Here is a 23,365-nt window from a genome sequence, read left to right as displayed (position 1 = left end):
AGGCAGATGCAGTAGCTCATTGGTCTCAGCTTCAGTCAATCTGAAAGAGGAGCCATGAAGCATCAACAGCAGCCAAGGGCCTCCTGTGCCTCTCCATCACAGAAGAAGCATAAAAGTCATTGCTACTATTACTACATGTAGCAGTTCCTCCTCTTCTTTGTTCATCTCCACGTCATTGTCTGTGGATGCTTACTGTTTCTTCTTCTCAGTTCAGTGGCCTCTGGTGTGTCCAGACCAGCAGTTACATCCAGCATGTCTGGACTAGCAGCAGCCACCATCGGCTCAACTGCACATGCAGTTAACTCTGCCCTGTCAGGACCAGCAGCAGTAGCAGCACCATGGGATCCTGTAGTGGAGCTGACCAGCATGTTGGAGCAGGAAAATGAGCTGCAATTATCCCCCTTGCTCACTGATTTCTGTAATGAAGACATCCAGCAAGTCCCTGACTCCCAGTAAAACTGCGCAGGGGAACATACACCATACAGTGCAAGCCAGTACTGGTCTCTAACATACGCACCATTCCAGCACATTCTGGTGTTACTGCAAGGACAGAGTGTTGATGCCATTTTCTTCCAGGCTCTACTGCTTTTCAGTTCAACTTATAATTTAAGAGCTAGCAGTTCAAAGCACTTAAACATTGGCATAGAAGCATCAGTGGACAGTGAATGGTGTGTTGTGTTAGAGATTGAAAACGCATTGTGAAGAATTAGAGTGCAGTTCAAAGAGTTGGAATGGGATGAACTGTGTTGTGCAGAATACTGCATCAACCAACAGATGACCTCTGAGTATTCTCCATCTCTGGACATTTACAGTGCTGGCCTGACTCACTCTATAACATCATTGTATGATGACCATTGAAGAGTGGCAGCAGGCACAGGCAAGGGATAAGAAGTGCCAGGCATTTAAGCCACAACCACATTTCATTAGGCATGAGGGTTTTTTGTGTAGAACGATGAGGTGTGGACCATATGTGCTGGTTCCAGAGGGTTTTTGGAAGGAAGTTCTGCAGCAAGCTCACGGCCATATGTTGTCAGGTCATGGTGGGCAACATGCAATGGACAGATGTGTAGCACAGCAGTTTTGGTGGAGGAACAGGACAGTGTGTTAAGGACTGTGTGCCATGCAAAAAGAGGTCTGACATTATGCATCAGAAAGTGCCACTGTAATGTGCCATATGCACCTAGTCCATATTCTATGTTGGGGTTGGATGTCCTCAGGCCATTTAATATCAATTTTTGGCAACGGTACTGATGCCACACCAATGGGCTAGTAATATAGTGCAAGCATTAGTAAACAACTGGATATTAAAGTCTGGTGTGGCTGAGACCATAATTACAGACCAAGCTACAAATTTTGTCTCAGATTTAATGAAGCAACTATGCTGCATGTTGCATATAAGGAAGTCACAGATGAGTCCGTTTCACCCGCAGACCAATGAGAGAATGGAATGTGTGCATAAGACAATTGCAAAGATGTTGAGCTACTACGTAGGTTCCAGACACAATGATTGTGATGTTCATTTACAAAATGCACTGCATCCATATAAATCAAAAGTTCATACTGCAATGGGCTTGTCGCCATTTCAGGTGGTGTATGGCAGGAAAATGCAACCTCCCATTAACATTTTGATACCTAAATTAGGACCAGATGGTGAGTCGGGGAGGAAGTTTGGCAGAAGAATTAGGGAAATTTGGAGGAATGTGCTAAAAGCAAACATGAAGGCGCTAGAATGCCAGGATCGATGAAACAAATGCATGGGCAAATTGCAATAAAACCAAATGGGGTAATGGGAAATGGCAATTAGTCCCTATATGTCAAATGCTAAAATCAATGCTAGGGATCATACTAGGTCATGGAAATGACCTCACCGATCAATGTGAAGATACAATTCCCCACAAAACTTCTGTTATACATTCAGTCACATACAGCCATTTAAAGGAAAGTTAGAGGGGATACCACAGTTATCAGCAGCCAATCAGGAGGTGAATGTTGCAAAGGGTAAAAAGAAGGATCTTGGAACTGGTGAGCAACAGAAGGTACACGTAAGTAATTTGTATAATTGTAATTTTTTTGTTTATTTATTTTTGTTTAGTACAACAGGAAGTATGTATTTTTATTGCCATAGGGATGTTGTTGTTTTTCTTTTACTTCTGCATAGTTGTTCATTCTTCATGTCGTTATTACAAATATTGTTTTTTTGTAGACTGTGCACTTCTGGAAGGAGGGAGGGATGACAGGTGGCCAAATAAGGACTTATATATGGACATGTGAAGCGAGTTTGTTTTGGGGGAAGTACATGGGACAAGTTGTGGGAAATAGCTTCTACCAGCCCAAACATACTTCCAGAGTGTGGGTACTCATTGGTTGTACTTCGTATTCAGGCTGGAAAATGTATGGTTGAAACGCTATAAAGGAGGCAGGCCAGTTTGGTTGAAAAAACTTGTGGATTGGGAAAGTGGAATGATCATTAATGGCATGACTTGTAAGGTAGTTGGGATGGATATTCGGCTTCCAGCTTCACTCACAGGCTCAACTGTTATGACACTATTGCAGAATACATTGTATTAGCCAAAGGATCTCTGAGGGTAATATCCTTTAAAAATTTAACATACTTAAATGATTCACTCAATCTGGAGCTTTTCCAGTCCTTGGACAGATTAATAGAGTCCCAGCAGGATGGTGTTTTGATGGAACAAATGTGGCTGCATGTACACCACTTGTGGGAAGAACGGGAGCAAAAGTATTAGTGGTGAGCACATCAGCTGCCAGTTGTGGCTTATTTCTATCAGGCCTTGGCATACTTTATTTCTGGGTAAGATGCAAGAGGGTACAGGCTGTGAATGTGCCAACACAATTACCAGTAGCATGGTTGACTGGTGTATAAGAGCATGATAAAGGATATGTGGTAGTAGTAAAATGTGAGCAGAAGTCCTCTATGGTGAAATTGGGAGAGTGTCCTCAATGTCTAAATTATCAGAGTGAAGGTAGTTGAGTGGAAGCAGGATGTTAAGGATTTGGGACCAATCTTCTTGGAAGGGAGGAGGTATGCTGTGACATGAATAAGTTACATGTGTGGATTTGGGGAATTCTTGTACATTTCTCATAGCTATGGCTGGAAGGCCGTAGTTAAGGGACTGATTGGCATATCAGATGGCAGGTGCAGGTGATGCTGATATTTTGCAAATGATTCTGTGAGGCAGGTTTATGATACTGCTCGCAGGCTAGAAGGCACTGCCCAGCAGGCACTGCGTACAAATGAGAAGTAATCAGAACAGCACAGGGCACCAATCTGCTGTGAAGAACCCATACATTGCAGTTACACCAGTGCCTGTTGACTAGTGTGTAGGGTCCGAAGTGAGCTGAGGAAAGGTGAAATCATAATTTTCAAAGATGGCCAGAGCTGCTAAGGCTCACTACAGTGATTGTGACTGGCTGCTTCCCTTCAGCACTCTGCATGGGGTCCATGAGTTGTGCTTGAGGGAGCAGCCAGCCATGTTCTGGGCCGATGCTGCAGATTCTGGCATTTGCAACTGGCACTGACCCACACATGCTGCAAGGCACCATCGCTGAGTTCAGTGCAAGGTCCACTGAGTGCCTTCAGTGTAATAGAGCCAATAACACACTTGCCTGTATTTCACTGCATGCTTCAGCATAAGTCAACCCTCTCTCCCAAACCGTACCTCTAGGTTGTCCTGACATATTCCAACCCCTGAGCTTGGGGTACAACAAAGTGGTATTAAGTTCAGAGACAAAATTGCTGATCAGCATCTATCTCCATGGGGCAAAAAGTGTAGTACTGCTGATAGACACACATAAAAGGGGTGCACTACCTATCTTTCAGAACTAACAGTTCCTTCCTAAGATCTGAATAACCTGTTTTTCCCTTTTAACCTTCTGCAACCTACCTCTCTCTCCTCTATGAGCAAGAAGCTAATAGTTCCAAAAGCTATGTAACATGTCACCTCCATAAGGTAAATGCTGGCCAGCAATTTGTGTCTTAATTTTCAGTTTTCTCAATGGAATGTTCCTTTGATACAATTAAAAAGTTATTATTATTTGATGAGGAACACTTATGGCATTATCATTACATTATGAGAATTTTCAGTGTATAACACTTCTTTAGCTGATGTACCCTTCAAATGAATAAATGTATTTTAGTGTCAGAAATTAGCTGTTGAAATTTTTAAGTTTTCAGATGTTTAATACTGTTACAATGTCACCTATTTCAATTCCATCTCCATAGAACCTCTATTTTGACCTTTTGCAAATGTCTTAGATGTAGCTTGATAGCTACCTTTCATTCCTCTGCTTCAGAAAAAATTATGATACATACTGAGCTCCAAATAAAATGCCTCATTCATGTTTAAAAATGTCACAAGTAGAGCCTAGACTTTTATGAAATATCAGCAAACAAAATATGCACATATTCAATAATGAAAATTGATAAAATATATAAAAAATACACTCCTGGAAAAACTAGTAAACATAGAAAGACAACGTTGATTTGAGTCGATGACAGCATATGTCACCTGGGAAATAGTAGATGTACTGATAAGGTTCCAACGTCGTCCACCAACAAACAGTATAGTGGCACAACTACCAGAGTGCCATCTGCGTCTTCCCTTTAATAGGAAATGTTCACAGTGAGTGTGGTGCAAATGTGTGAAGCAAGGCCACACATGTCAACATGAACTGTTGCGATCACTTGGAAGATGGAATGGGATGCCAGGTCTTCAGTGATGAAAGCAGATTCTGTCTGCACACAAGTGATGGTCATTTGTGCATACTACATAGACCTAGTGAGTGCTCTCTCATAGAGTGCATTTGTCCACGATACACTGGCACTACTCCAGGCCTTATGGTTTGAGATGTGGTAAGCTACAACACTCATACACCTTTGGTGTTTCTAGAGGGGATGCTAACCAGCAATTGTTGCGGAATGTTGTAAGCATGTATTCCCAGTGCAACCACACCATAGAAATCAACTCGTGCTTGCTACAGCAAACTGAACCAGTTTGAAGGGGTCAAACTGTGGCCTTGCGAGTGAGGGGGGGGGGGGGGGGGGCAGGGGCTTTTAGAGAAGTGCCACCCAAGTTGGATGTGCTGCATCAGTTATGCAACAATGGTGGTATCAGTGGTCACGTGATCATTCTCACACCTGTAGATGAGGTTCTGGAGGTACATGCAGCACAGACATCCACCAGGATCATCGATTTGAAAGGGCAGCAGTGGCAGATCATACAGCTACCACAGGGCAGATAAGAGGACGTGTTATCATAAAATAATAATTTCAACTGAAATCAACTTTTGAATTTTACCATTGCCTACTATGTTATCTTAATATGCACATAACCACTTCAGAAACACATAAAATGGTTTAAAAAGGTTCAATTCACAATACTTATGTTTTTGATTTAAAACTCTATACTGTGCTAATAAAACATTTTTGGCCACATCTCTTTATGAAATTGGCCATCTCCAGTGAAATTGATAAGGTATCCTCCCTTACCTTTCATTTTAAAGTGCAATGATCAACCAGTTGCATCTCCAAATTCTCTGCAATTGTAGACTGTCACCAATCAGCAGGAATGTTTTTGTAGGAGGCAAATGATCTCTCCACAGCACAGGGTGTTGTTGGTGCAAATTTTAGATAAAATACTCTTTAACAGATGCCTGCTGCATTGTCTTCTGATATTGAAGGTACCAGCAAAAGTCAATTAGCCAGTATTTCTTGCCAAAACATTGTTAAATGTATTCACTATCCTCTAATGTCAACCAGCTTACTTTTGACATTCTCATAATTTCCGAAAGGACAACCTGATAAGATTCTAATTCTTTAATGTTGCTGGCAAGGAAACCGAAGCAGCTGTGGATGTATGCCAGAGCATTTTAAGTTCACTGAAAGCGATTTGTACCTCTTGTACTGAATCTGAAGATTCTCTTGGAAATGAGTCAATCACAGATTTCACAGTTTGAAAATGTTCATTACAAAAATCAACAGCATCAGTCCATGTACCCCTCCTCTGTTCACTATAGATGTATATGAAATTATATTATTTACTTCTGGGTAGCTGTCATGCATTTCTTCAATGATACATTGCTGTGCATGGTTCAGACTAGTAATGTTGATTAAAAACGAACAGAATATGCATAGGGCAGTTGCCACCTTCGGTGTAGGCCACGGTATCCCAATAGGCCTACATAACAAGAACTTTTCTTTTGTAGCTTCCTTCAGGTCACAGCACTGTAAGACTATCATTCAAACAGTAAACCAATGTTAAATGCCAGAATGAGATTTTCACTCTGCACTGGAGTGTGCGCTGATATGAAACTTCCTGGCAGATTAAAACTGTGTGCCGGATCAAACTCGAACTTGGGACCTTTGCCTTTTGCAGGCAAGTGCTCTACCAACTGAGCTACCCAAGCACGGCTCATGCCCCGTCCCCACAGCTTTACTTCTGCCAGTACCTCGTCTCCTACCTTCCAAACTTTACAGAAGCTCTACTGCGAACCTTGCAGAACTAGCACTGGAAGGAAGGATATTGTGGAGACATGGCTTAGCCACAGCCTTGGGGATGTTTCCAGAATGAGATTTTCACTCTGCAGTGGAGTGTGTGCTGATATGAAACTTCCAGGCAGATTAAAACTGTGTGCCGGACCGAGACTCGAACTCGGGACCTTTGCCTTTCGCGGACAAGTGCTCTACCAACTGAGCAACCCAAGCACGACTCACGCCCAGTCCACACAGCTTTACTTCTGCCAGTACCTCATCTCCAACCTTCCAAACTTTACAGAAGCTCTCCTGCAAACCTGCAGAACTAACACTCCTGAAAGACAGGATATTGCGGAGAGCTTCTGTAAAGTTTGTTTGGAAGGTAGGAGACGAGGTACTGGCAGAAGTAAAGCTGTGCGTACAGGGCGTGAGTCATGCTTGGGTAGCTCAGTTGGTAGAGCACTTGCCCGCGAAAGGCAAAGGTCCCGAGTTTGAGTTTGGGTCCAGCACACAGTTTTAATCTGCCAGGAAGTTTCAATGTTAAATGATTTGCACACTCCAACTTGTTGCAGGAAATCAATAATCGCCTTGAGAGTTCTTGTCCACTGAACTTACCAACAATGAGACTTTCAATGAAACATTGACAGCTACCCAAATGCAGTGGTGTGTTGTCTACAGTACTTTTGAAACAATATGTGATATTCAGGTACTTTAAATTTGTACCATGGAATGTTCGTAACAAACTTAGCAGAGCACATATCGAAACAATCATTTGTAGAGCCTGGAGTCTTTCACATCTGTGTCAATAATGTTTGTTTCTTAGACTATTGCTCTTCTCTCTTCTATGTGTTCACATCATGACGTACATGTTGTTGAAGTTGGACCTTCATAGAGCACCTAATCTGCTTATTGCACACTTGATGAGAACAATTTCTTCATCAATAGTGAAAGTGCCATCCAGGATCTTAATTTAGATACAACAGGAGGCATCATCAACACAAACAATCCTGACCTCTTAAGAAGTACTATTTGGTAAACTTTTCTTTGTGCGCGCATTCCCAATTTCTGAATCAGTAGAGGTCAGTAGCAGTCAGAAAATTTCAGGTCTTACCCCACTGCCAATCTAGACAACACATGAAACACTTTACTACACAGAATAATGGCAGCTACTGTGCTACACACAGTATTGTAATAAGTTGTATCTACTTTACTTTTGAGAAGTGAAATTCTGAATCTTAGCATTTCCTGTCTTCAGTTTTTATAGTAGGTCAGATTGTATACTTTCTAAGGGCCTGAGATACTGATGGTCTGGGGAAATAAGAAGGATAAAAAAGCAGTTATATGTGTTTTTTTAATTCCAGAATTTGTTAAATTTAGACTGATTAGAGCCAAAGACAAATATATAACCTTTTTCTTCTTATTTTCCCTGAACTTCTTCATGTGCTGGCTGATGGCCTGCCTTTGTTTGTTTGACATCAGTCTCCTGGGTTGTATTTCTTTTTGTCGGATACGAAATTTTGCAGTAATAGTCAGTAGCCTGAAATTTTTACCTGTCATGATACCAGTCTTTTATTATATCAGTTTTGGATGATTTTGTATGCTCATATCATTTTCTTTAATCTTTCTTTACTTGTGGTATTTTCTAAACTGTCCAATTGTGTCCATTTCCCCAAATGTTTGAACTTTCCAACTCTTTTGATGTTTCACATTGTGTTTGTATATATTTTTCTCTCTGTGCATATGATCATTGTATTCTGTTTTCAAATATGATATTTTGTAATCCAGTTCCCGCTGCAGTTCTGCGAAGAGTTCCTGTTGTTATCTTTGCATGTGTTCTGTCCTTAGAAATTATTGCAATTTATGATATTGCAGTGCCTATGTCATTCTGATGACAATGCACTGCGGCAACCACAGCCATTAAAAAACACATCAGATGAATTTGCAATTGCGAATAATGACTACTGTCGCTGTAGAATGGAATTATAACAACAAAAATTTGTGCCGGACCGGGACTTGAACCCAAACTTCCATATATCATCAACCATACATCTACAATCTGTACTCACACATCCAGTATGTTTATTCCCATACAGATCAGACATTGTACTTGAAAGTCATATGCCCGGTATCGGCAGATAAATATGAGGGTGGTTTGAAAAGTTCTCGGAATCACCACGAGAGGTCAGTGCTAGTGCAACGAGTTGTGCATATGATGTTCACTGGACTGCTGCCTATAAACATGTGCCACATCAGTGTTCTTGGAAGAGAGCTGTGGTGGTGACATGACTCTGTTGTTGTTTCGCATAGTGATTTGTGAAGATGGAAAAAAATCGAGATTCGAGCAGTGATTAAGTACTTCATAAAGAAAGGTATGAAAGCAAAGGATATTCATGCTGATTTCCAGAATACACTGGGGTATTCTGCTCCCTCATATTCATCTGTTGCCAAGTGGACAAATGAATTTCAATTCGGTCGGGAGAGCTTAGATGATGATCTGCGCAGTGTTCGGCCAAGACGTGTCAATACTGCAGAAGTCATTGCAAATGTGCACAAAATGGCAATGGAGGATTGCCAATTCAGAGTGTGTGAAATTGCTCATGCTTGCCAGATGTCATCTGAAAGGATATATCACATTTTAACTGAAGAATTAGAAATGAAAAAATTATCTGCAAGATGGGTGCTGCGACTCTTGACACTGGATCAAAAACGCATGAGAATGGACATATTGGAACAATGTTTGGTGATTTGTGACCACAGATGAAACTTGGGTGCACTACTATACCCCAGACACAAAACAACAGTCAAAGCAGTGGAAACATGCTGATTCTCCACCACCAAAGAAAGCAAAGACAATTCCTTCAGTGGGAAAGGTCATGGCATCAGTGTTATGGGAAGCGAAGGGGATTCTGTTTGTAGATTATCTCCCCACTGGGCAACAATTACTGGAGAACACTATGCTAACCTCCTGGACAAATTGCAAAAAAAGATAGGCGAAAAAAGGCCAGGTTTAGCAAGGAAGAAAGTCATTTTACACCAAGACAATGTGCGCCTGCACACATGTGCCATCGCCATGGCAAAATTACACAAACTAAGGTATAAATTGTTGCCACACCCACCTTATTTACCTGATATGGCTCCATCAGACATCCATCTCTTCCCAAAAATGAAAATTTTTCTTGGTGGACGAAAATTCACTTCAAACGAAGAACTGACAACCGGAGTTGACAACTATTTTGCAGGCCTGGAGGAAACTCATTTTTAAGATGGGACCAAGGCACTGGAACATCACTGGACCAAGTGCATTAACCTACAAGGAGACTGCATTGAAAAATGAAAGAAAGTTTCAGTGATGTAAGTATTTGTTTTTCTATTCCACTCCGAGAACTTTTCGAACCACCCTTGTATGACATTGAATTGTCTGTGTTATTCTGATGATGAAGCACTGTGGCGCAACCACAGCTGTTACAAAACACATCAGATGAATTTGCATTTGTGAATAATGACTACCATTGCTGTAGAATGGAATGACAACAACAAAAATTTGTGCTGGACCGGGACTCAAAGTCGGATTTCCTGGTGGTTGTTGTTGTGGTCTTCAGTCCTGAGACTGGTTTGATGCAGCTCTCCATGCTACTCTATCCTGTGTAAGCATCTTCAGTACTTACTGCAAGCTACATCCTTCTGAATCTGCTTAGTGTATTCATCTCTTGGTCTCCCTCTATGATTTTTACCCTCCACACTGCCCTCCAGTACTAAATTGGTGATCCCCTGATACCTCAGAACATGTCCTACCAACCGATCCCTTCTTCTGGTCAAGTTGTGCCACAAACTCCTCTTCTCCCCAATTCTGTTCAATACCTCCTCATTAGTTATGTGATCTACCCATCTAATCTTCAGCATTCTACTGTAGCACCACATTTCGAAAGCTTCTATTCTCTTCTTGTCTAAACTATTTATCGTCCATGTTTCACTTCCATACATGGCTACACTCCATACAAATACTTTCAGAAACGACTTCCCTACGCTTAAATCTATACTCGATGTTAACAAATTTTTCTTCTTCAGAAATGCTTTCCGTGCCATTGCCAGTCTACATTTTATATCCTCTCTACTTTGACCATCATCAGTTATTTTGCTCCCCGAATAGCAAAACTCCTTTACTACTTTAAGTGTCTCATTTCCTAATCTAATTCCCTCAGCATCACCCGACTTAATTAGACTACATTCCATTATCCTTGTTTTGCTTTTGTTGATGTTCATCTTATACCCTCCTTTCAAGACACTGTCCATTCCATTCAACTGCTCTTCCAAGTCCTTTGCTGTCTCTGACAAAATTACAATCATCAGCAAACCTCAAAGTTTTTATTCCTTCTCCATGGATTTTAATACCTACTCCGAACTTTTCCATTGTTTCCTTTACCTGCTTGCTCAATATACAGATTGAATAGCATCAGGGAGAGACTACAACCACTGCTTCCCTTTCATGCCCCTCGACTCTTATAACTGCCATCTGGTTTCTGTACAAATTGTAAATAGCCTTTTGCCCCCTGTATTTTACCCCTGCCACCTTCAGAATTTGAAAGAGAGTATTTCAGTCAACATTGTCAAAAGCTTTCTCTAAGTCTACAAATGCTAGAAACATAGGTTTGCCTTTCCTTAATCTTTCTTTTAAGATAAGTCGTAGGGTCAGTATTGCCTCACATGTTCCAACATTTCTACAGAATCCAAACTGATCTTCGCTGAGGTCGGCTTCTACCAGTTTTTCCATTCGTCTGTAAAGAATTCGCGTTATTATTTTGCAGCTGTGACTTATTAAACTGATAGTTGTTCGGTAATTTTCACATCTGTCAACACCTGCTTTCTTTGGTATTGGAGTTATTATATTCTTCTTGAAGTCTGAGGGAATTTTGTCTGTCTCATACATCTTGCTCACCATATTTCCTGGTTATCACAACCAATCAACTTACCATTTGGCTAACCGTGCATGACTCACGGCCAGACCCAAACTTGACGACATATTAAAGTTTGGGTCTGGCTGTGAGTCATGCATGGTTAGCCAAATGGTGAGGTGACCACTCACAATAAGTGGGAAATCCGGGTTCGAGTCCCGGCCCATCACAAATTTTCATTGTCACGATCCCATTCTACAGCTGATGGTAATCATTATTCGCTACTGCAAATTCATATGATGTGTTTTGAAATGCCTGGGGTCACCGCAGTGCATCATCATCAGAATAACACAGGTACTGCAATATCATATTTATCTGCTGATACTGAGCATGCAACTTTGAAGTATGGAAATACAATAATAGATGTGCAAGTACAGATAACAGATGCATGGTTGATGGCAGATGGAAGTTTGGGCCTGGCTGTGAGCCATGCATGGAGAGCCAAATGGTAAGGTGACCACTCACAATAAGCAGGAAATTCAGGCTCGAGTCCGTTACTCCATTCTACAGCTGATGGTAGTCATTATTCACAACTGCAAATTCATCTGATGTGTTATTGCAATATTGTCAATAAATCTTGAGACATTTCACCTTGAATCTTCCTCCTCCTTGTTCCATATGGATTCCTTTCAAGTTTTTTCATGTGTTGGTAATATAGGTGGCTAATAAATGTCTATCAGACTTCTACAAAGAGGTAACACATTAACAAGTTTATTTGCAATATGTTCACTTTTTGCCTTTACAAATGTGTGCTTGTGTCTGTGTATGTGCGGATGGATATGTGTGTGTGTGCGAGTGTATACACCTTCTTTCCCCCTAAGGTAAGTCTTTCCGCTCCTGGGATTGGAATGACTCCTTACCCTCTCCCTTAAAATCCACATCCTTTCGTCTTTCCCTCTCCTTCCCTCTTTCCTGATGAGGCAACAGTTTGTTGCGAAAGCTTGAATTTCATGTGTATGTTTGTGTTTGTTTGTGTGTCTAACGACCTGCCAGCACTTTCTTTCGGTAAGTCACATCATCTGTGTTTTTAGATATATTTTTCCCTTGTGGAATGTTTCCCTCTATTATATTTACTTAATAATTGAGGTATTTGAGATATACTTGGCTTTGTATGGCTGTATGTTCCTCAGTGGTGCTGAGTTATGTTCATTGAGAGCAATGTTCTTGACAGAAACAAACAGCCTTCAAGCTGACACACTCAGATAAGCCACTGACACATAATAATGTTTGGTAGTATAATGCTACATCAATATAATTTCCTCACTGCAGACTTCTGTACTAAAGTTGATAAGTCTGTAAGTTCACTGAATCTGGGCAAAGCTGTGAGTGGAGCTGCTTAAAAAGATATGCTGACCAATCAGAGTCACAGGCAGTGAGGTCAGAGACAGCAAGTGATGCAAGAGTGCACTCACCCGGTGGCACACTAGCAGGATGTTCGAAAGTGCTGTCTCCCGCATAACTGTGAGTGGCACGCAATGCACTGCGTGATATCAACAAAAATGTCATCAATACCACATTTTTCTTTTGTAATTCTTCATCCCACTCTCTCATGACTTTGTCTAGTACATAATTGAAGAAAGCAGGTGAGAGCCCATCGTCAGCCCACACTCCTGTGTTAGTTCTGAAGGACTCCAAAACTTCTCCTAAGAATGTAACTCTTGAAGTTGTGCCTATGAGTACCTGTTTGACTAACTGTATGGCAGTTTTATTGATAACTGCTTCTTTTAGGGTTAGGAATACTGTCTATCTGTCATAGGCCTTTTTGAACTCGAAGGTAAATTTGCTGTGGACACAATATGCTTTTCCTGAACCCCACTTGGTACTCACCAGTTGTATGTTTTACTTGATCTTCTATCTTATTCAATAGTGTCAATATAATGGAAGGAAACATTCCACGTGGGAAAAATTCCCTTTTTTCCCCCTAAGGTAAGTCTTTCCGCTCCCGGGATTGGAATGACTCCTTACCCTCTCCCTTAAAACCCACTTCCTTTCGTCTTCCCCTCTCCTTCCCTCTTTCCTGATGAGGCAACAGTTTGTTGCAAAAGCTTGAATTTTGTGTGTATGTTTGTGTTTGTTTGTGTGTCTATCGACCTGCCAGCGCTTTTGTTCGGTAAATTATTCAATAGTGTTTTAGATATAATTTTGTAGATACTGGAAGTAAAGATACACCTGGTAATTGATGGTGTCTATCCTTTCTTGTTTCCTGTGTAGTGGACTTATCGTTGCTTGTCCATTTATTCGGTGTTCATTCTTTTCTCCCCAGCAATTTTTAATGACCTCAGGAATGGTTTCAGTACACTGTGTTATACAGAATAAAATATGAATATATAAAAACATGTAATTATGGTGAAATGTGTAAATATATATAATGACAAAATGAAATAGATCAACTGTGAGAACATAAATCATCAACATTTTTACTTTTCAAGTCCATAGTAGAGCACGAAATTAATATGTAATTACATAAAAAAATCTGGGCTCTAGTCAGCTTCACTGTAGTCCATGAACTTCAATGCATGACAAATAGTCATTAGTTTATTAGGTAACTGAGTCTTTTGATGATTATTACAAAAGTCAATAGACTTTACAAGAGTACTTTTTATTTGTAACTCAAGGGAATCACTTGTAATTTATTACTTTAGTGGAAATCTTTGCAAGTTGTAAAGTAAAATATTACTCTGTACTTATGTAACTTGAAGAGATACACATTTCTTTGTCAGTTTAATACAAATAACCAGTGTTATTTTACAAAGAAAAGTACAATGAGATGCTTTTATGACACACAATAACTAACTATTCTAAATCAAGACATAATCTAGCCTATAAAAGAAACCAGTGTTAAACATACATAGGTTCTAAGCAGAAAATGCTTGTAATGTTAAGTAAGAAGTCACTTAAGTTAATTTGAATTGTTATGTGACATGCATTATCTCTGCTACTGACAACTCATTTAGTCACGTGTCTGCTGAAAATTCATGCACAATTTTCATACCACTGTCACATAAGTTTATGGTATTTATTGAATGACACAGTTTAATACAGTTTCATTATCTACCATTTATCATGAGCACATTCTGACACATCCAGTAATCTTACTTCCTGTCAACCAAACATTTCTAGCACAGTGGTTACATTGCAAAAACCCATTTCCTCTGCCTTGATGCTTCTGAAAGTTGGTACTTTCAGAGCACTTCACTTTATGATATGCAAAAACAGATTTAGAAATAAATGGAACATCTTTGTATAAATATTTAGTTAAGGTATGTATTTGCCCATATATTTCACTGATGGTGTAGTCATTCCTGGGAAGACTACTTTTCCATCTACCTTGTAATCATTATATGCCATTTCAGTCAACAACTCGTAGCCTGCACGCTGTGCTTGTTTTTGAGAAGCCATGGCAGTGAATGCTGTAGCTGTTACCTTCAGTCCAACACCTTTCACAAGCTTAAATCGAGTGCGTAAGATCTCAAGTCCCACATTTTGCCCTCTGTATTTGGGTAATACAGTTAGTCCCACAGCACTCATGTAGTGGTCCACTCCATAATGTTCAAATACATCAAGTCGCTTTGGTAGATCTTCCATCAGCATGCGCCAAATTTTTCGCATTGCCTCACCTTTCAACTACAAAAATAAACATACATTAATTTTTATTTCCTTAGTTATGGGCATTGTATTTACTTGATTTAATTTCACATTTCTTGTGACATATATATTTGAAACTATCTGATATTGCTTGTATTAGTTACATAAATGTGAGACAGTACATTGCTATTAGTTCCATTTGTGAAAACAGAGAGAGAAGAAAGAAGAAATTTCTGACTGTAAAATATACAATTGAATGAAATATTTAATTAAAGAAAGTATTTCAACATATATTTTACATGTCGTTTAGTGATTCCAGAGAAATAATATGATATGGCAGCAACACAGTAGTATTTTTTTTCTGTATTAATTTCAGTTTACTTTTGCAGACCCCTTTGCTTTATAAGAAATCTGCCCCTGTAGCAGACAGTGAAGTTTGCTGTTGTGGTGGAACTTAACCTGAGATAGCTGGTTTGAATTTGGGAAGTAGAAGAAATTTTCTTCACTGTGTATGACTAGTATGGAAAGATAGAGTCAGCATAAAATTCCTGAAAGTGCACCTTGCAGCAATGTCTTCAATATAAATTTAGTTTAAAAAGCTTCCATGATGTCTCACGTGGCAAAATCAGGATGATGTGTCCATCAGATAAGGGTGTTGGGCACAATATCCCCTTGTGTGCCAAAACTGGCTTTCACCATTTCCCTTCCTCTTGGTGGAAACCAAGAGGCAATACTACAGTGAATAAGTGTATATCAGATGCTGGTCAATACAGATACACAACTAGCACTTCAAAACTGGTCAGAAGAAGGCAGTCACAAATTTCTTCCATGATATGTGGTTTTTGGGTCTACCTTGATGCAAAGCTTTGTTTGTGATCCTAGACACTTTTGGGGATAATTTTACTATCATCAGTGATTTCCCCCTCCACCTTTACATGCCATAGCATTGACAACAGTTTTTTCCTCAAAGAGTATGCCACGTGATAGGCTTTACGCACTATGTGACTGCTTGGAAACTTCATACCTTAGTATAAAAACGCAGGTAATAAGTTATCTGGAATGATTGTGTAACTTCTATTAGCTGAGTTTCAGTTCCTGTGAATGTCATTTCTACACATTATCACTGAGAACCATGTCTGTTGCTGACAGGCAATCACCTGTCACAAACAGGCTGCAATGCTAGTATAGTTTTGAAAGTAGTCAGAAAAAGTTACTTCTAAGCTATTAATTTTTTTAATGGAACTTGTAGCTTATGTGGTGCAACATTTGTTGTTACATCATTCTTCTGTAAGTGGTCAGCATTCAGCCCTGTTTAAATATGAATAACCAGTAGAAAGGTGCATTTTGTATGTTCAGATTATATGGTGCACATAACTTATGGGAACATGCTATCTGATAAAAACTAAACTAAAATCAGAGGAGGATTTTTTTACATTAATTCTAAAGTGTTTTGCAATCTTTGAAGACTTACTTAGCAAGGAAGCAACTATTTTTTTAGCAGTGAATTCACATCTTTTTTAATTAAAACCTATTTTTTGTAGAGACAATTTTAAAGTTCTCACAAAAGCAGCTAATATTTATTGTATTTATTTATTGTAAATTTTTTTTTTTTTTTTTTTTTTTTTTTTTTTTTTTTTTTTTTTTTTTTTTTTCATGGAGACACCAACTGGTGTCTTTTGCAAACGTCATAGCATTTTTTTACAAGTTTAGTACAGTCATATATACATATGTGATTACATATACATGATACAAATGTACCATTGTACCTAATAAGGCACAATATTGGGTGTTACATCGTACCTATTACAAATATTCAGATTTTACACACACACATATATATATACAAAATAATTTATTTTAGTTTAATATTAATATTCACTTAAAGAATATAAACACTTGTCAATCAAGAAATATTTCAGTTTCACTTTGAATAAGTTCCCTTTGTGGCACCTTATAGAGCTCGGTAATCTGTTGTACCATATTTGACCACTAATGCATGGACTATGGTCTGTTGTTTTTAATTTTGTTCTTTGTCTGTAGTAGCAGTCTTTATTTCTTGTATTATAGGCATGCATATCAGAGCACTTTGTTGCTTTGTTTTGATGTGTCACAAAAAATATAATTAAATTGTAAAGATACAGTGAGTAGACTGTGAGGTATTTATGATGAACAAAGATTTCCCTGCATGAATCTCTATACCCTAATCCATGGATAATTCTGATTGCTCTTTTCTGTAGGGTTAATATTCTGTTCATATGTATGTCGGCAGCACAACCCCATATCTCTATCCCGTAATTAATCTGTGCAAAAATGGTTCCATAATAAATTGTTTTTAATGTCTGATGTGGGACTAATTTTGATAACTGGCTGATTAGATGTAATGAACTGCTGATTTTATTGCATAAAAATTTGATATGGTTTACCCATCTTAGATTTTCATCTATGTGAATGCCTAGAAATCTGCAGCCTTCTGTGTCCACTACTTCAATTCCACCTATGCCACTGATAGAGGTTTGGTGTGAGTTTGTAAGTTTAAATGGCAATAACTGAGATTTACTGATATTAACTTTCAAACCTCGATCTTGGAAATAAGTAGTTATTTGACGTAGGCCCTCAGTTGCTACCAATGTTAACTCATCATTTTGTTTACCAAGAAATAACAGTGAGGTATTGTCTGCATAGGTTACCAATTGGGAGTTGAAAGGATGCTCTATATCATTTATGTACACTAGGAAAAGGAAAAGGCCCAAAATTGAGCCCTGGGGTACACCTTGCGTGACTGTCTCATATTTGGACTGGAAATTAATGATCTGATTATTGATTTTGTAAGTCAGCTTTGTACACTGCTTGCGGTTAAATAAATATGTAGCCAGCAATTGCATGGATGCAGCATTTACATTGTATGACTCAAGTTTACTTAAAAGTAACTCATGGTTTACCGAGTCAAAGGCTTTAGTGAGGTCTAGAAATATGCCAGCTGTTTGCATTCCTTGATCAAGGGCACCATACGTTTTGTGAAGAAATTCCGTAATTGCTGTGATAGTACTATGATCCTTTCGGAATCCATGTTGTGTGTCTGTTAGGAACTTTTTTTTCAAGAAATAGTCACTAAGTTGTGTCAGCAGCACAACTTCAAATACTTTGCTGAAGACAGGTATTAATGATATGGGCCTGAAATTTGAAACCTCTTCCTTGGATCCTTTTTTATGCACTGGTTTAGCTGTGCTCCATTTCAATACATTTGGAAATGTATGTTCTCTAATACTGCAGTTTACCAGGTGGGTGATTATTTTAACTAATTCCTTATTACATTTTTTAATCACGATACTACTCAAACCATCCCATCCAGATGAGTACTTATTCTTTAGGTTATTTATTATCCTGCCTATTACTTTTTCACTTACTTGTTTGAATTCAAAAGGTGGCTCTTCAAAGGGGCAGAGCTTTACCTCACTACTCACAATTGTGTTATTAACTGGACTAACAGCTGCAGATATAAAGTATTTATTGAAAACATTGCAGACTTTATTAGGATCTTTAATTGTGTTTCCTTCATGTCCTATATTTACAATTTCAGTTTCTGGCTTCGGTGTGGCTTTGTGAAATTGATTTACAATTCTCCAGGAGGTCTTGGCTATATTGTCTGACTGAGCTATTTCACTGCTGTATATCTGTTTTCTTAGATTTGAAAGCTCTTTCTTAAAGATTTTCTTGGCTTCATTGTGCTTGGCCTTAAAAACCTGCAGGTTTGTTGACTTGTGTAACACATCCAGGTCCTGGATGTTTTGCCTGAGTTTTATCATATTTGCTGGAAGTATCAGTCTGTTGGTTTTTGCACTTTGGTTATGGGTGAACACTCTTTGTATTTTTTTTACAGGGCAGCATCTGTCAAAGTGTCTTAGCATAGTATCATAGAATTTGGCCCATTTGTTTTCAGATCCTTCAGTCTGGTAAACCAGATCCCAGTCCTCTATAGCCTTTTAAAAAAATAAAAAACGTTCCTGTGAAATAAGTACAAAATGACACCAAAAATAAAGTCAGTTAATTTGGAAGTGTACATCTGTGAAATCAACATTTACTGCTGGATAACATTTAATACTGTATTCTTGTGCTTTGTAACACAAATGGATCATCTGTAATATACTGTTTACAAAGTGATCAACAATTAAGACAGTACTGCTCAAGCACTGGAGGTAATCCAGTGTGTGAGAAGGGTTTCTGTGACGACGTATTACAAGTCTGAACTGGTCCCAGGAATGCTCATTTGATTCCTGCGTTCTGGAGGGAGGTGATCATGAGGTGACTACGGCGTGCTCATGCTTTATTGTATTGAAAGTCAAAGCCCAATGCTGAAATGTTGATTATGGGACTGGCCAGTAGGCTGGAGAATCCTCTTCAGATTGTCCTCAGGCCTCAGATTACCATCAGTAGTGATGAGAGGTGTCTGGCAACTGTAAATGACAATTCCAAAGCAAGACTGACCCACCTTCCTGGGACTGCATGCCTGAGATATGCATTGGGACTGTTGTGATGTCAGTAGTTAACAGTGATTCCAGAATAACACAGCTCTCTATTTACAATCACAGAATTTATATTACAAGGAATTTAGAATAAGTAAGATCACAAATATCAGTATTACATTAAATCTAAGGTATATGCGTCTTTGTCTAAATGGTTCCCAATATCCTCTCCATCCTGGTCAACTTCCAGCAGGGGTGGGTACCAGCTGAATTGAATGTGCCATCTGTTGCTCTTATGGTGTGCATAATACTACTGTCCTTATTTTGCTGTCTCATCTCTCAACACTCAATTCCATTTTCCATTTCCTCCAAATATGTCATGTCATGGATATCCATCCACATAACCAGGCTGGAAGTTAATACACCTTGTGGACTGGCTCGTAATTTTTCAAAAGCTAAGTTTCGTGGGCTATTCCTCAGTCCATCTTTTTCAGAAGTTGCCTGCTTGTTTTATATATAGTTTGAATACCTTGGTCAGCATTGTGAGTAGGGATCCTGCACACTCGGTTTGCTAGACAAACAATCAAACAACTTGTATTAATGAGTTTTATTACAAAAGACAATTACCACTACTTAAATTTGAATGAGTCACAAGCAAAGGGTGACATGCAAAACAATCAGTCTTCTTCAGTATAGACAAACACAAGGCTGTGCTACATAGAGATAGTTAATGAAGTTGCTAAGGCTGACGCTGCTATCAAAGTGGGCTGCCACCAGTCAGGCATGGTGCTTATGTCCTCTACATGTAGGAGCCACTGCTGTCACGTTGTTGTCCTGGAGGGAGGTCGGTCAGCCTGCGATTGGCTGACCTATTCTCACAGCCTTCCCTTCCTTGTCATTCCTGACTGGTGTGCCAGTGCTGACTGTATGCCATAACAGTCAGCTTGTGTGTGACTTTAGATTCATATCCAGTAGGGAACACTTATTAACTGGTCACTTTTCAGAAAGTTCTACATTATCTCAATGAGATATAAGCATTGCAAAGGCAAAGCCTTGAGTGTGGCTTCAGTTGTGTGAGATTGCAGTCATTTGTGTGTCAGATGCATTTGTTGTGGCTATCTGTGACTCAGAATCTCCACTATATGGTGAGTAGCAACTTTGATTTTCATAATATTGTTAGAAATAAGCCATAAGCATACTACAGTTTTGATGCTGTCCAAGGTGGTGTAGAGTAGTTCTGCAGTTAATCTGGATCATCCCAGCACTTTCTGTGAGAATTGAGAATTGTTTGATAGTGCCCACCATTCTCTCATATGATCCTTTCCACCAAGGAGTGATGAACTTCCATTTTTGACAAGGAAGCAATGGGCCCCTATGGTGGGCAGTGAGTTCCGTATTTCAGACAATCTGCATTGGTTGTGTTAAAGGCCTTTGCATTGTTGGTGTAAATGGTGTGCAGCAATCCATGTCTGTTAGCAGTTCTCTGTAAGACCATTGTAAATACATCGGTGTTCATATTGGAGTTCAGTTCTAAATGTATTGCATGCACTGTTGCACAAGTGAAGAGTGTTGTACAGATCTTTTGCATGACTATACCAGTCATGATGTAGACCTCTCTACATCAAGACAGGCATGACCAGGCCAGTGACAGTAGAGGGCTTGGATGATCCCATTCAATCTACATGTGTGGAAGTTTCAGTCTGTTGTCCTTTTGCATGATAAATATGTATGCAAGACCTTTTTAATGATTTGACAACCTTTAAGTATGCAAAACTCTTTCCGAAGTGTGGATAACACAGTTCAGACACCAACACGATGAGGATCAATATGGTTTTGAAAGCTGAGGAGTCTGATAAAGTGATGTGACACATCAGGAAGTACTGAATGATGCTGTTCACTGATGAAATCCACAAACATAATCTACCTCCCAGAAAAGGGCTTATCTTCATAAAGTATGTTATGTGTGAAGCAAAAGATCCAGCCTGTTGTATGAATTACTCTCCAGTATAAACTGAATTTGGAAATGTCTGCAAGGCTGGAAGGTGTAATAAGTGCCATCACATGCTTTATGTTTCTTTTCTCTTCTGGGATGTGATGATTCATGTTTCTGAGTAGTAGAGATCCAACATTCTTCTGGGAATCTAAGCCATGGTGGTCCTTTCCACTAAATATGCACAGATTGAATTTTGTTGCCAAGAAATACCCATGTTTGGTGATCTACTGGATTATCATCTCCAGGACAACATATCCATTGACTAGCAGACATGTATGTGTGAATTTCTGTTACACTGTTACAGATGAAAGTCTTACGTTGATTAGCATCACTGCCTATATGACCTAAGGACTCTGTAAGTTTGAGTGATGAACTGCAGCTGGTGTCAAGGCAAACTGTGTGAATCAATTAATTTCTTTTGCAAGAGATTTTAACTGGATTGAAATTAAAGCTCAGATAGTGCCACCATTTGTATGTGCACTGTCTAGATTTTACATGCAAAATCATGTTTCTCTGGAATGTTTTTGAAGTGTGCCACTTATATACCTTAAACTTGTACAAATCAGTTCAAACTTTGCACAAAGGCAGATAAATGGATAAAGTCAAAACAACTTTTTTTATCCAGTAATCTTTATCCATTGTCAAGATATGATGACTTATTGGGGAATAGTTACTGCACAAGGCCACTACACCACTGTGCTTTGCAGGATGGAGCAGCTACTGGCCAGTCACAACAAGCCCCCTGCCAATCTGAGCCATGGTGCCAGTGCCTGACCACACCTTTGAGTCTCTGCCAACAGCTATCGCACGAGAGTCTCTATGAGCAAAGACCGTAACTGATAATGGAGCATTTCTGATTTCACAGCTACCACGGAACTGGCAGTATGCACCAGCATCCTGCATGCCATGTCAAACCGACCTCCTGGCATAACTTAAAGACCTGAGCCAAAATAAGACCCCTAGACTAGACAACATTACCTCAGAATTATTGAGTTAATTGACAGAGCCATGGCAAAATTATTCCTCCTGATACGCAAGATACATGAGTCAGGTGAAACACCCTCATGCTTCAAGAAGATTGAAAATGTGTGCTGGACCAGGACTTGAACACTCGTTTTCCACAACTTTGGCTATTCATGTACACCTCCACGACCAATCCAAACCTCCATATGTCTTAGTGTCTGCATCATGTACCACTTGCACATTATTTGATGCCCACACAGTGAGAGACAATATTATTGTTCATCAGTTTGCCTTTGCTTTCCTTTGGCCTGTCTGAGGGATGCTCGCATCAAACTATACAGACACTGCAGGAACTGTACTTCATGTCAAAGGAAAGGTAAACTGATGAGTAAACACATTGTCGCTCTCTGTGTGGAAATCATATAATGTGTGAGCAGTATGGGAAGCACACAATAGGACATCTCGAAATTTGGAACTGTACTGGAGGCATGTTTGCATAGCCAAAGTGATTAAGGTAACAGCACACAATGAGCAGGAAATCCAGGTCTGACTCCTGGTCTGGTACAAATTTTCATATGTCTGTAGTTACTGGTACTGTTGGTCTATAACCATATTCACAATTTGCAAATACATTTCATGTATTTAATATGGTTGTAAATTGCAAGCAGGGCCTGTTCCTTCAAACATGTGTGCATGTCTGAAGGACATTTGCATCAAGCTATAGAGATACTGTAAAAATATAGGCACTGCAATAACTGTATTCAAGAAGAATGTAATAATTCCAGTTCCAAAGAGAGCGAATGATGACAGCTGTGAGCATTACCAAAGCTGTTTAATAACTCATGGCTGCAAAATACTGACATGAATTATTTGCCACAGACAGAGAAGCCAATAGAAGCCAACTTCGAGGACTTGTCTTAGA

The 23,365-nt window shown here is 39.4% G+C and overlaps 1 protein-coding gene across 1 annotated transcript in view; it reads right to left on the bottom strand.

Annotated features, from left to right (window-relative positions):
• Nucleotides 1-14,320: 14,320 nt before the first annotated feature.
• LOC126416462 (uncharacterized) overlaps nucleotides 14,321-23,365 on the bottom strand; it is a 33,457-nt gene continuing 24,412 nt past the window's right edge. Inside the window, exon 2 of the mRNA XM_050084197.1 lies at nucleotides 14,321-15,066. Within this exon, the coding sequence (XP_049940154.1) occupies nucleotides 14,698-15,066 (369 nt within the window). The 3' untranslated portion in view covers nucleotides 14,321-14,697. The remainder of the gene's footprint in view (nucleotides 15,067-23,365) is intronic.

This window comes from Schistocerca serialis, chromosome 8 (genome assembly GCF_023864345.2).
Source record: "Schistocerca serialis cubense isolate TAMUIC-IGC-003099 chromosome 8, iqSchSeri2.2, whole genome shotgun sequence".
Classification (NCBI taxonomy): Eukaryota; Metazoa; Arthropoda; class Insecta; order Orthoptera; family Acrididae; genus Schistocerca; species Schistocerca serialis.
Note: the sequence above shows the minus strand (reverse complement) of the source record. Positions and strands in the feature narration are given on the sequence as shown.